This window comes from Branchiostoma floridae, chromosome 1 (assembly GCF_000003815.2).
Source record: "Branchiostoma floridae strain S238N-H82 chromosome 1, Bfl_VNyyK, whole genome shotgun sequence".
NCBI classification, from domain to species: domain Eukaryota; kingdom Metazoa; phylum Chordata; class Leptocardii; order Amphioxiformes; family Branchiostomatidae; genus Branchiostoma; species Branchiostoma floridae.
Window position 1 is genome coordinate 3,548,366 of NC_049979.1, and position 14,436 is coordinate 3,562,801.

At 46.0% G+C, this 14,436-nt stretch overlaps 1 protein-coding gene and 1 non-coding gene across 2 annotated transcripts; both read left to right on the forward strand.

Annotated features, from left to right (window-relative positions):
* The first annotated feature begins 7,614 nt into the window (after window positions 1-7,614).
* On the forward strand, window positions 7,615-13,982 carry LOC118424003 (neuropeptide FF receptor 1-like). The gene is made up of 6 exons (XM_035832387.1): window positions 7,615-7,803; window positions 8,639-8,787; window positions 9,559-9,694; window positions 10,700-10,825; window positions 11,387-11,521; window positions 12,225-13,982. The coding sequence occupies exons 1-6, from the start codon at window positions 7,615-7,617 to the stop codon at window positions 13,626-13,628; spliced, it is 2,139 nt and encodes a 712-aa protein (XP_035688280.1). The 3' UTR covers window positions 13,629-13,982.
* Trnav-uac lies at window positions 9,355-9,427 on the forward strand. Its single transcript has one exon. It is a non-coding gene; the product is annotated as a tRNA-Val (tRNA).
* Window positions 13,983-14,436: the final 454 nt, after the last annotated feature.

The following is a 14,436-nucleotide window of genomic DNA, read 5'->3' on the forward strand; positions in this document are numbered from 1 at the left end:
TTTTTGTACTCCCTTCTTCTTACTGATGTCACCGTGCCATGTGGAAAAAAATGGGTAGTTCATTTTTTTCTGCACCTACGTGGCCCCATTGGACAATTTGAGTTTTGTTCAAACCCAAATAAAAAAAAACACCATGATTTTTCAGTTTTACTCGCCGACCTTCATCAGATGCCTGATCCATTGCACTGACTTTTTGGGATGCAGAAAACACGATGACGTCAGGAGTGAATCAAATGACGTCAGGAGTGAATCAAATGTACTGCCTTCTTCACACCTCCCACAAAGCAGTTCAGCTCTGCATCCAAGAACTAAAATGGTATCAGATATGAAGGTCTGCCTACACCTGCCCCTCCCACAAGCATAAAAGCATTCTAGCTATCATATCGTAAACGCTAATGCGCTCTAAATGATACTCTCGTAATAAAAAAAAACTTCCGGTATATATCCTGGCTGTGTCCCTTCCTCGACATGTACGCTACTGGAAAGGGTCGCAGTCCTCCGAACGGGACGTTAAGCCGTGGTTCACTGTCCATTGTGCTTGTCGAAAAGAGCTACGGGAATTTCCTTGTACTCTGCAATGAACCTGACGGTAAATACTGTACATAGTGCCTGCCACAACCAGTGGAAGAGTGGCTCAACCATTCACTGATCGATCATGAGTTCATTGGAGGTAAGGTGGTTCGAGATCACTCTCACTTTCCACTTTCGTTTTTCTATTGATTCGAAGGTGTCACGGAAAGCTTGTCACCCCGCTTTGTGTGGATGGTTTATGGGAAGTATTACCCGAGCCTCCCGGGGGTGATAACTCCGCGGCACGGCCGTGAATATTAAAAATTGTACAGGAGCGATCAGAGCAGGGTTCAAGGGCAGGTTAGGGTCATATCTAGGTCCTGCCTTTGTAATTTGATATCTTTCGTTTTTTCTATAGTTAGAAAACCGCGACGGTTATGAATATCAACAACTTACTAATGGCGTAGTTATAAAGAGATCATCGGAACATCAAGGAAGTGTTCCAGACCAAGTTAGAACCTTACCTACATGTTGGTCGTACTTTTGTAATCTAATATATCTATTTCGTCCATTTGTCTACTCATGGCTAATAAGCAAATAGATAAAACAAACAAATAATCAAGTTCAATAAACAAATGGTCATCGATGTACAAGGTCTTACTTAGGTCGCACCTCCAAATAGTCTGATAAGGCTGACAAGGCTGCTACGTACGGCAGTATTTTTGTGATGTGGCACGAGACATAATGAAAACGGTACAAAATAGAAATCCCGACAAAAACGCCTAAAAATGTACATAAAAAAAAACAGCCGGAACCAAACCTCTGCTTGGAGAGTAGCCGAAAATGCCCTTTTTCATTGCAAACTCGCCTGACGATCTATTTCTGAACGAAAAATTCGTCTGAAATGAAAAAAAAAGCTGGTATGGATACTGCATGAGTAAAAAAACTTTATCCAAGAAAAGGCTTCCGTTGCGAAGACCATGCGCCGAAGGCCGAAGAGGGACCGGTCACCTGAACCGTACAAAGGGTTTGGGGATCAAAAGTCCAGAAACGGCACGCAGTAGGTACAAAACCCGGGCCGCCAATGGAAGCGGTTTCTTCTAGGGACCCTTAACCTTTTAAAAGCTCCTTCTTTCTAGTTTCCTTAGTCCGTGCAACTTTATTTTTACACTCACTGTCAAGGGCTCTAAGTCTTTGCGACCCGTCTTTTCATGAGTGTTAATCTATGGGGAAATCTCCAGAGGCTATGCAGGCTATGATTTCCTAAAAGGAAATTCGGGATGACAACGACAGAATGTACCTCCACCCACCCATGTTTACCAAAGCCATGAATATCCTCTCATCCGTTCTGACTGTAATGTGTGTCATAAACGTCGCCTATTTGAAGGCGGCGATTCCGCCACACACACACACGACACAGGCACACAACGCAAGCATGTTTACCTCCCTCAGCTCTCCTCTCACACCAATCGCCGCGCCACTCAGAAATTACCCCGCAGGTCAAACATCCGTGCCAGGTTTACGGTGATTGATGAGCACACCTTGCCGTGCTACTCACCGGGCGAGCGGCGCTAGGCAAGGCAACCCGCCCTCCCCACTCACTCACACCAACAACGCGGGAAGGATAGCTGCAGCCAGAACCGTCGTACGATTTACACATTCGTCGTACGATTCTCTATGACGGGATTGACACGGATTTGCGAGAACTTTTTTGTCGTCCCAAGCCGACTGAAGTTTGTGCGACATCCCCACGGCCTGTCCTAACCCTGTCGTGACGACGGACGTGACCAAGGCTCACCACAAGTGGAAGGCGCATTAACTGTTTGGACAGTCGGTCGTAAAAAAGGTAAACCTCGAATCGCGCATTTGCTGCTCCGGTCTTACCAGGATCATTCGTATTGGAATTCGCTTATACGGAGGTTCATTTTTTGTGTGTGACCGGGGCCTGTCACGAGTGGATAGCGCATTAGCTGTTTGGATAGTAAGCTGTAAAACAGAACAACACTCGAGTGGAACTTCCTTTGCTGTACCATTTGTAAGAGTATTGTCAGAGGGAATTGCTCTCAAAATCGCCGACTTCCAAGTCACCGAGAAAGCCGCCAACGAAGGAACGAGGTAAGTGTCTTATAATAAATGGACAATAATTTGTATGGCACCGTATCAATGTAGTAATAGAGGTATGCTGAGACAGGTGTATGTAACGACCAAGCGGGTGGATTGTCAGCCTTGCATTCGGTGGGTCTTGTGTTCGATCCTTGATTGAATTATACCAAATATTTTTGAAATGGTACATGCTACTTTCTCTGATTAACGACCAGCATTTTGGGAAAAGTCTGGAAGTTTAACACACAGGGTACTATCAGTGGACTAGCGTCCTGCTGTAGTGAATGTACGAAACTGTGTGGTCCAGGGAGACATGAACAGACTCTGAGATGGGAGCCGCCCGATGCGCCATTTGGTGCGAGAAGGACTTTAACTTAACTAAGAAGTAAACTGCACACCTGTAGTTGTCAGATGAGATCCACTTTGACCAGGTGAAAGACTTTGTGTCGGAAGAGGAAATGTCTTGCTTCAACAACAGGCCCTTGTCGTTGTGTGGACCTACGGAACTAATATCTCTGATTAGGCGTCATTAATTCGCATCGTACACGACAACATAAGCACCCTGTGTTAGTAACTCCAGTGTATGCTATATACTAGTCCCTTTATCAAGGTTGTTCCGAACTGTATACTAGATTTAGTTCACAGAAAGGTCTCATTCAACGGAAGGGCACAGTGGAGGGTTTTGAACGCTTTCACAATGAACAGCTTTGTTCATTTCTGCTTATGTCACTAGGGAGGGTGACTGTCGCCCTGTTTGGATTGGAAGCAAAACAGTGAGATTAAAAACCTATTTTTAATCTCATTGAAGGAACGTTAGGGCAATGGTGCGATAAAGATATATGTCCCTAGTTTAGAGCAAATGAAGGAATTTGACAACGAAGACACATAAACTGTACTTGTGACTAAAATGTCAATCTATGGAGCCGTCGATGGCAACGGTTGGGTAAGAACTGTGTATGGTTGGCCGCATAGTCAGCAAGCCATGTCGTCATGGCAATACTGCAAAGTGCCACATATACAACCGGGATTGATACTTATTAGATATGAAATAAGCTTGTAACATATTTCGTACATGTAGACGCACTTTCGCACAGCTGTCTTATCCTAAGGTTCGGAGTTTGATTTCGAATCATGGACCGTTTCGGTCAAATCTCTTCTCTTGTTCTCAATGACACCAGATCAATATATAATCGTAGTGATAAATCTAAAAACAGCAAAGTGCCAAATGGAACTAAAGGTAGACCTAAAAGCTTCCCCCGTGCATGCCAATCCTACAAATACTGCTGACTTGAACACAGTCCACGACATTCGGTCGATTGTTTGATTTAATGAAGGTCGCAAAATTTCTAATTTGCCAGACAGTTGAGCTTATTTGTCGCCTGAAAATTTGCGACTATCGGCCTATGATCTCTAAAAAAAACGCGCAATAATCGAGAGGAAATCGGTCGTATTCGGGGCGAAAATGTCACTTTAAGCTATGGGCACAGCCCGCCGTACGTGTAAATACGCATGCTGTCTACGTGCCAAAACGTGGGCAATCTTTTGGGATCCGTAAGTGGTAAGTACCACCTCCGTACGAACTCGTAGGGAATCCGACGAATTTTGGAGCAGCAGACACGCCGTAGAACTTTACGTGCAGGCAAAACTTTGTGTGCCATCGGGCTGCGGATTCGTTCCCCGTACGTGCCAGTACGGGAGACGCGCCTGCCCTGCACAGCCTGGACGTTTACAGAAATACGTGGCGGACGTGGCCTCAAAAAAAAAACAAAAAACGTACGGACAAATTGCACGTACGGCGGGTTGTGCCCTTTTAGAGCTTTAGAGGTTTAGAGCTCACAGACTCCTCGCCTGATCGATGTACGCGCCATGTCGGACTAGCCATAGCTATTTTCCTGCTGAGTAGCACAGGATTACCAGAGGTCTGCCCTCTCGGGCCGCTGTCTCCAGTTTGTTATGGCGCCAAATCCACCTGTCGGAACTTTGTTGATGTTCGGATCAAACTCGCTACTTGTGGCGGCAAATATTTGCGTTTTTTGCGGTACAACGTTGCAATTCGTCGCCCCTTGTAATCTCTAAGCAGATGTTAGGCGCTGTTCATGTTGCGCCTGTTTTTGTAGCGTTCCGTACGTCTGTGTGTAGATTAAGTCACGTTGTATTCCGTACCACCTGAGGTGCCAGCCTGCAGAATACATTTAAATGTGAAAATCGATCAGGAGTTTCTTTTCTTCAAACAAAATTAAATATACAACAAAAAATAGTCGAAGTCTGGTATTCGCACTCGGCATGCACAAAGAACGTTCGAATTATTCCCGTGTGATAAAAGTAGAACCCCATGTGATAACCCAAATTTTCACCCGTCTCGGAACACCCGTACCGAACGTATTCACGACCTAAGTATGAGGTAAAGTAATTTAACACAAGTTGGACCGCGAGTTCTCCCTTACGTCCATGTCACACATCGGGACCTTCCGACGATGTAGCCCTCGACCGACGAATCCCCAACCAAGGTCGGTGCTAGGATGGGAGTAGCCATAGCCTGGTGTCCATCCTATTTTACCTCTACGTTGCTCCTTCAAGAAGAATATTACTTTCCCGACTTGATTTGTCAGTATTTATAGACGAATGGCACAGTCTAGTAGGCAACCTTACCGTCCAGCACCAACCACAGATGACCTTGCACACAACCATGACCCCCTGACCTTCTCCAGAGATATGGTTGGGAGCAACTATGGCCTGAAGTAGTTCAAAAGGCCATATTAGCTTATATATGTGACAGTACATTAACTGTTGAAAGAGGTAAATATCACTTCAAAATTTCAAACAGGCGCGAAAAGAGCCTGATCCGCACATCTGCTTGAAGATGCGCCGTTCGCGTGTCGGCAAGGCGCTGACGTCACCCAGACGACGCCGGCAGCACGTGCGCACATTCCCACCCGCGTCCTGACGACCACGTCAGCTCTTCCCGGCGACACAGACATCGGATTAATTAAGCCCATTCGTTTTGGAGTGGTCACTATTAATGTATTTGTTCATCGTATGAACATTTATTCGGAGCCATTAAGAACGATGATTACCCCCTTCTTCTATTAGATGAGGGCAATAAAACGGAAATGAAATATAGCAGGAAATAGAAGCAATTTATATATGCATGTCTGCCTAGGGAACGAATTTTCCTTTAACTTGTGATAGGGAATGTAAGTGTGTGGATTGTACTTCACGAATTGCAGTATTCATGAAGGATTTGTTATCACGTACGTTTGTATGAAATATGAGCAGCAAACAACAGTATCGCAGTCTGAACCACATGTCAATAGACTCTGGTTATAAATGTGACGCTGTTGATGAGTGGAACATACGAAAGGCAAACAGCAACGTGTTAACAGATGGTAGTCTCCCCCGGGCTGCTTGGGCAGAGGAGACAACTCAATAGAAATGAATAGTAGAATTCGGCAGAAGAAGTGTAGATGAGCCAGCCCACTGTAAGGGTAACATTTCTCATCTTGCGCGGGCATATCTTACCCCATGATGGCCAACCCCGGCCCCTAGCTAGTCATTCCCCCTATAGCCAGTACTAGTGATAGCCATGCAGCGGGGTTAGTCTTGTGGAGACTAGATCAGCTTTGGTCAATCCTCTTTACAAAACGTGGAAGGAGAATAATGGTGAACAAACAGGACTATCTACTAACGTTTCCCTGCTGAAGTATCCTTTCGGCACGTGCACACAATTTGTATTCAATTCACCAGCTGGTGTGTTACGCTGAAGGCCGGTTTTACCTGCTATATAGATACAGATACAGACTTCAGTTACTAGGTGAGGCAAAATGCGGAGGGGGTTAATGTGTAACTGACAAGAAACGTTTTACCAATACAACGACTGTCTATTTCCATCCAGGGCCCTCCTGAAACCAGCGGGTAGGTAATTCACGATGAGCAACTTGAGCGAGGGCCTGATTTCACCATGACTGTGCAGATGTGAGGAGAAAGAACAGGACGCAAAGCGTCTCCCAGCAGCCAACACTCTCACTATTCAGATCGCACAAGAAAAGGAGCCATGAACGAGACGCTGTTCTCCACCCCGCCTACAAACCAGACGTTTCTTGGCGGCAATGGTTCTGCCAGCCCGGCATCATCGCTGCCCTGCGGCGGACAGGCCCATTTGAACTTCCACCATGCCGACTGGACGCAGGTTTGTTTTTGTGTTTAGGAATTGTAGATGGAAAGTGCTGGGCTAGATAAAAGGCTTAGGCCAATTGCATCTGTGCCCGTCAGGGATGTAGCCCCGTTTGGGCTCCGAAGCCACAAATTTGTCCCGTTGGACTGCCGGACACCGGGGTGTACCCATTGGTGTTCCCCACGGGTATGTCACGGCGTCTATTTTTTCCTGGTCCATTTTAAGTCCAACTTAAATTCAACCCGGTGCCCGACCGCAAGGCGTCCCACGGGGTCATGTAGGGGTCATGCCCGGAATTGCAAAAGACAGCTAGTGAACTACCCGACAGGGCCACATTTTTTTCAACTGGGACCTAGGCCTAAGACAGACACCAATCTGGTCTATGCTAGCTGTAGACCATCTACACATAATCTATATTAAATTTTATGTGAGCTATCTTCGAGTGGTATTTAGTGTATATTTGTTTCCATTTTGGTGACACTAGCACCCCTGCCGTTGTGGTCAGTACATAATCTAGCACCTTTGTTCAAACGTCGAGAGCAATACATTGTTTTAAGAAGTCACAAAGATATACTCCAAAGTTCAGACAGTCACGGACGAGCGGAAAGCCATTTTTTTCTTAAATCATAGAACACACAAACGTTTGGGGCTTTCGTCTTCCTCTGCTTAAAAAAAAAGAAGTGAAAACAAATCTGTTAAGAATATATATCACTTTTTACAATAATGTTAGTCTTATCACATGCATTCCCCCATGTTTCTATCATGTACTTGTAATAAGCCTCCGGGCATCAACATTTGTTTGAACCTTTATTTATTCACCTTTATTTAACATGCTTACAAACTTTCGTTTCCATCCCCAGGTGGAGGGGGTGCGGGTGCTGTTCATGGTGGTGTACATCGTGGTGATGCTGTTGGGGATGGGCGGGAACGCTTTCGTGTGCTGGACCATCAAGCGGAACCACCTGCTGCACAACGCCGCGCACTACTTCATCGCCAACCTCGCGGTCTCAGACCTGCTGGTGCGTCTGTTTGTTTGTTTGTTTGTTTATTTTATATCGATCTCCAAGCACTACTTCATCGCCAACCTGGCGGTCTCAGACCTTTTGGTGTGTTTGATAGTTTGTTTTATTCCGATCCCCGCGCATACTTCATCGCCAACCTCGCGGTCTCAGACCTGCTGGTGCGTCTGTTTGTTTGTTTGTTTCTTTCTTTCTTTGTTTTTTGATATTTTTACTTCATTTGCCAACATGGCGGTGTCGAACCTACTAGTTTATTTGCTTGTTTTATTTTTTTTTTTTTACTTCATTGCTGACCTGGGGGCGGTGGACATGCTAGTTTGTTTGTTTGTCTTGAATCTCCGTCAGTGTTACAATAAAGATTCCCACAATTCTGCCTGAATCTAGATATGTGAAGAACAAAACTTTTCCCTTTCGAATGAATTGAATGAAATCAACTTAAAAGTGAGTGGGACAGTTCAGGGGTAAACATAAAATAATGGAAATATAATCTGGTTTTGTATGCGAGGAAATTCAAATAATGATAAGAATTTTAGTAACGTCAATGAACTGAGCATGATGTACATACAAATGAAGTGCACCGTACACGCTACAGGAAAGGGTTGCAGTCTTTACGGCAGGACTTAAAGCCATAATCCCCTTTTCACTGTGCTTGTTGAAAAAAGCTTCGGAACTTTCCTCGTACAATAAACCTGTAACTGTTAAATACTGTACATAGCGTCTACCGTCTCTGTCACGGCCAGTAGAAGAATAGTTATTGAGTAAGCTAAACTGGGATCGATATCACTTTCACTTCAACTTTTTCACTTTCATAAGATAATAACTTAACTTATTCCAGGTGTCGTCCGTGGTGGTACCGATGACGCTGGTGACGTACATCGGGGACCCCGCCCTGCTCAGCCAGCCCCTCTGCACCATCGCGAACTACTTGCAGCCCGTCTGCGTCTCGGCAAGCGTCTTAACCTTGGTGGCTATCTCCTTAGAAAGGTAAGCGCGTCTCGGCTAGCGTGCTGACCTTGCGTGCCATCTCCTTAGAACGGTGAGTGTGTCTCAGCGAGTGTCTCAACCTTAGTGGTCATCTCCTTAGAAAGCTGAGTGCGTCTTGGCGAGAGTCTTAACCTTAGTGGCTATCTCCTTAGAAAGGTAAGTGCGTCTCGGCGAGCGTCTTAATTATAAACTTAGTGGCAATCTCCTTAGAAAGGTGAGTCGTAATTCGCCCTTGCCGGACTTCTCTTTACTGAGTCTTCAATTATACAACGTCGTCCTTTCGTCATAACATGATGTATCTTTCTTAACTTTTGTATCTCTTTACTTTGTGGCATCCTCTTCTTCTTTACAGGTTTCTTTTACTTTCACACATATCCTCTTCCTCTCTGTTTCATTCCATATCTTTCCTTTCTTGTTTCATTCGTCGTTCCTTTCTTTCTTTCTTTGTTCTTTTCTCCCCTTCTTTAACTCATTATCACACCACCAAATCTACATGTATGTCAAAACCATTGTTTGGTTCACATGTAAAGTAGCAGAGCTTCCGTGTAAGGACCAATTTTCGTGTGCGGTTCCTTGGTGTAGTGGTTATCACGTCTGCTTTACACGCAGAAGGTCACGAGTTCGATCCTCGTAGGAACCTTTTTTTTTTAAAGTTTTTTCTTCCAATATTTTTCAAAATTGGATATTATATCCCATATCCGGTGAATTTTTAAGGTCCTGCACTGCATTTTTTTTTCATTTTTCATTGTTTTTTTCTGTCGTCTCCTTCAGGTTTTACGCCATTGTCCAGCCGATCCGTAACCTGGCGAACAGCCGAATCTTCCCCGTCACCCGTGTCCGGAACACCATCATCGCCGTCTGGCTGGTGCCTGTGGTGGTCTTGTGCCCCTGGCTGGTGCCTGCAGAGGTTAGCATAACTCATCTTCTAATACTAACTATAGCCATTACCTATAGCTAACCCAACCATAACTTATCACTAACCCAACCATTATATATAGTCGTCTGACTGGTACCTGTGGTGATCTTGTCCCCAGGCTAGTGCCCGCTGACGTTAGTATAAGTCCTGTTCTAACAAAAACCATAACTTGTCGCTAACCCAACCATAACCTGTTGCTAATCCAAGAATAATATATCGTTAACCCAAGCACAAGCTATCGCTAGCCCAAGCACAACCTTTCGCTAACCAAAGCACAACCAATCACTAGCCCAACCATAACCTATCACTAACCCAACCATAACCTATCCCTAACCCAACCATAACATGTAGATAACCCAACCATAACCTTTCGGTAACCCAACTATAGCCTATCGCTAACACAACCATCATAGTTGTTCGGCTGGTGCCTCTGGTGATCTTGTGCCGACAGAGGTTAGTATAACTCATGTTCTAACACTAACCATCACCATAATTATTGCTAACCCAACCATAACCTTTCACTAACCCAACCATAACCTATCGTTAACCCAGCCATAAGCTATCGCCTACCCAACCATAACCTATTGCTAACACAAGAACAATCCATCGTTAACCCAAGCACAACCTATCGCTAACCAAAGCCCAACATTTCGCTGACCAAAGACCAACATATCGCTGACCAAAGCACAACCTTTCGTTAACCAAAGCAAAACCTATTACTAACCCAAGCATAACCTTTCGCTAACTCAAGCATAATCTATTGCTAAGTCAACAATAACATATTGCTAATCCAAACATAGACCTATCGCTAACCTAATTATCAAACCTATTGTCCAGTTCAGTTCAGTTCATCCTTGGAGAGGTGACACCAGCGTCTCCACATGTTAACCAACTACCTATTGTTAACCAACAGTAAACCTATAACTAACCTATCATAACGAACATGAGGTTAGAGCTAAGTCCATTAAGACTAACACAGTGCATCCTGCCCACCAGGTGACAGCGGGGTGTTTCTACAGCCAGCTGGGGGAGGTGTACCGCGCCAGGTGTCTGGACGGCTTCTACCTGGTGTTCGACCCCGAGACAGCTGGGAAGGTCGCCATGGCCAATCAGATCATCACGGTAAGTACCTATCCCCCTCCAACCACCAAATATGGGCAGGTGTGGATCCACTGAAATATACCAGTGGCCGTACCAAGTATATAGACACGTCATGTTTATCTATTTATTCATTCATTCATTTCAAAACGGGTGGATGGCTCCTACAACTTTTGAGAGTTGATTTCCAAGGGGCTTATCATACATACAATGGCCACGAAGAATGCCATAGTGACATTTAACCCCGAACCTTGAATTTCAACCCTGCAAGAACTGGTGATGCACACGCTCCCGATGCTGAAACTTGAATCTTGAATCTTAAACTTGAATCTTGCAATTTAATCTTGAATCTTGAATTTTTAACCTTGAATCTTGAATCTTGAACCTTGAATCTTGACCCTTGAATCTTGACCCTTGAATCTTGAACCTTGAATCTGGAACCTTGAATCTTGGATCTTGACCTTTAACCTTTAACCTTGAATCTTGAATATTGGATCTTTAAACCTGAATCTTGAACCTTAAACCTTGAATCTTGCAATTGAATCTTGTATCTTGAATTTTGAACCTTGAATCTCTCCCTTGTAGCTGCTGGTGATGCACACGTTCCCGATGGTGTTCATCGCCGTGACGTGCGGCTTGGTGGTCTGGCGGCTCATGAAGCTGCAGAAGCCGGTCACGCCCCGCGGCACCGTCACCAGGAGCGAGATCAACAGGCGGAAGGTAGGAGCGGAATCCAGTAATGTTGGACTAAATATTGCACTTTTCAATCAAATGCTTCTAAGTTTTACATTTCATATTTACAAAGTTGTAAAGGCTGAATCCATGGTAACGTGAGTAGTTCATCAAGGCAAGATCAGTTCCACTCAGCAATTATCCCTGTTTTGTTGCCGATTTCAACAATTTGTTTGCAACACAATGGAAAGGGCCCGGACTAGTAGAAATTACTTTTACCAGCATTGGGTCCGTTTTACCAAAGGAAAACGCCTAGTGTTTGGACTTTGGACCAAACCAGTCATCTTTCAAACTTTTCTTTAAGCTCTTTCTTTGTTGTTCCTCGAAGGAAATAATGCCGTGTATTGACATTGCAACGGGTGTAATGAATGGATTTACATGTTTGTTCTTGTTTTTCGTGCATGCTGAACTGTGATAACGTGTGATAGAGAGTGAGCAGGGAGGGGGGTGTACAAAGGCTTAGGTATTCAGCACTGCTTTTCGCAGGGCATGCAATTATTTCCTCGTCCCTCGGTCTCCCACCTGCCCCGGTAAAAGGAATTCCACCCTCTCCAAGTTGCCCCCAACGTAACTCTCTTTAAGGAGCCATTACACTCCTAGTTCGTTCCTCCAAGGTCGCCGTTGTTGACCCTTTTTCAAAGAGACCCCGCCACCTGACTAACCCGTCGCCATTGTTCTCCCCGCTCCCCAGGTAACGCTGATGGTGATCGCCGTGGTGGTGGCCTTTGTGGTGGCCTGGACTCCCCTGCATATGGTCAGCATCACCTACCTCTTCACCCCGCAGCCCAGCGAATTCGTCCTCGCCAAGAACAACTTCTTCACCGGGTACCTCATCCTCTACCTCCTCGGCTACCTGAACTCGCTCGTCAACCCTTTGATCTACATTCTCATGAGCGACCGCTTCAGGAAGGACTTCAAGGGACTGGTGAAGACCGTACTGCCGTGCCTGGGCTGGTGCCGCTGCTGCGGCGGGTCGCCCGGCGGGCGCGGGAGGAGCAACACCGCGGCCAGCGTGACGGAGATGACCGAGGCCGGCGCCGGGTGGCAGCCGCCGAACTACATGGAGCTTCGGAACGGGCGGTACGTGCCGGCCATCAGCAGGGGGGTCTTCACGCAGGCCAACCCCATCCCTGGCGCGCTCGATACTGTGGACGCTGCCGGGGAGGGCAGACCGGGGTTAGCCAGCAACGGTGTGGACAACAACAAAAGCACCGGCGTCACGCAGTGTCCCGGACACTACGTACCTCTGAGCACCAGCGAGCACGTCAGCCACATCGGCTCTTCTTCTTACGCGACGTTCGCGGAGTACAGCACCGATTCTATGGCCAGGTGCAGGAGCGATTCGGACGAACTGGTGTCCACTGAAGCCGAGGTCTTCATTAACGAGAGAAGTGTAGACAATTCGGAAACGTCGAACGGTTTTATGACGTCGACTTGTCCGGATACCCGTGAACCCACGAGAAAACGACTTTCCTCGGGGTTTGATGAGCCGATCCCGCTCGCACCCCTACCCAAGTACCCCCTGCGTAAGTCCGGCTCTATGGCTTCCATAAGATCTCTGATCGACAGGATTGGGAAGCGGAAACCCAGTCAGAGCGTCAGCAGTAATGTTGGTCTGGGGCTGCTGCAGCTGGTCGAGACGGAGGCCGATACAGACTCTCCGGTACCGAGCTCAGACGATGAGGGACACATCCGTTACAACAGCGCGTTTTTCGACAACCCCGAGGAACTTCCGGTGGACAGCCAATGGCCGTCTACGTCACACCGTCCTCACCAGGCGAGAGACATGACAATGGCAGAGGTAGGAAACAGTCGATACCCGCCATCTGAGTCGTCAGACTCAACCCTAGGCGGGTCCCCGGACATCTACCGAAGACACGATCGCACCGAGTCGGTGCCGAGCGACGAGGGCATCGGGCTCGGGTACGACCAGAGCAGCGACGAGGACGACTGGGGGAACGACCTGTCGGACTTCGAGGAGAGGTTTGGGCAGTACGAGTTCGAGCCGAGGCTCAAACCTGCCCTGCCCAACCCAGGCTTTCTCAGATACTTTCGCACGAAATCCACGTCCCTAACAGCGTCTGTGGATGTGTAGATTATTTTCGGCGTGGACGCAGTTATATAATGTTCCGTTATCGTTCTACTCAGATGTTATGAGAAGTCCCATTCGTAGTGTTATTATTAGTGTGATCCTCTTTATACTTGTCACAGACATTTAGAGGAGTTTTAGTCGTATTCCTTTTTGTGTGGTTTACTTTTATACTTGTCACAGACAGTCCCGTTTGTTTCACTGTCTGTTCCTTTTTTATGCTCGATTTAGTTTAAAGTATTGTATACGCAAGACATCTTTTGTAGTTTATTCTGTATTGTTAACATACTAGTCTATCCTATGTTGCTCTGTTATATATACTGGAGATGATCTGTTGCAATAAAGTTGTTATGTGATGCGCACAAATTCTCTTCAATGGTGACGGCCTGGAGACCGAACAGTGGAATAAAGCTTTGTTGTTCGTCTTAGTTCGCGGTATCACTTCAGTCAAAACTTCCCACTCAGGGTACCCATAAAATCAACGTTTTCAGGTGGCAAATATAGACAAGATAATTGTGTCAATGAGAAAAATCATCTAGGGGACCATCAAACAGTGGTCACATAGACCAGCTGCACGTGGTCCAGGCTGTATGTTAGTGCAGCCACTGTATGCTATTGTGACCAATGAAATAACTATCATGGTCACGTAATATTAGGTAGTCTTAAATGTTAATAGGGTAGGGAAAACCTGTTTAAAATATGGTTGGACGAAAAACTGAAGTATTCAGAAGGGAGGAGGTGATGTTTGCGAGTAAATAGTCAGGAAAGTAACAAACTGCAAAAAGACGAAACAGAACAAGCAACATATATTCAA

What these genes read in the sequence shown, in the direction of transcription:
- LOC118424003 (XM_035832387.1), top strand. Translation starts at nt 7,615, where the DNA reads ATGCTTACAAACTTTCGTTTCCATCCCCAGGTGGAGGGGGTGCGGGTG. An exon ending in TGGCCAATCAGATCATCACG is followed by an intron (nt 10,826 to 11,386) that starts GTAAGTACCTAT and finishes TCTCCCTTGTAG; the next exon opens with CTGCTGGTGATGCACACGTT. An exon ending in GCGAGATCAACAGGCGGAAG is followed by an intron (nt 11,522 to 12,224) that starts GTAGGAGCGGAA and finishes CCCGCTCCCCAG; the next exon opens with GTAACGCTGATGGTGATCGC.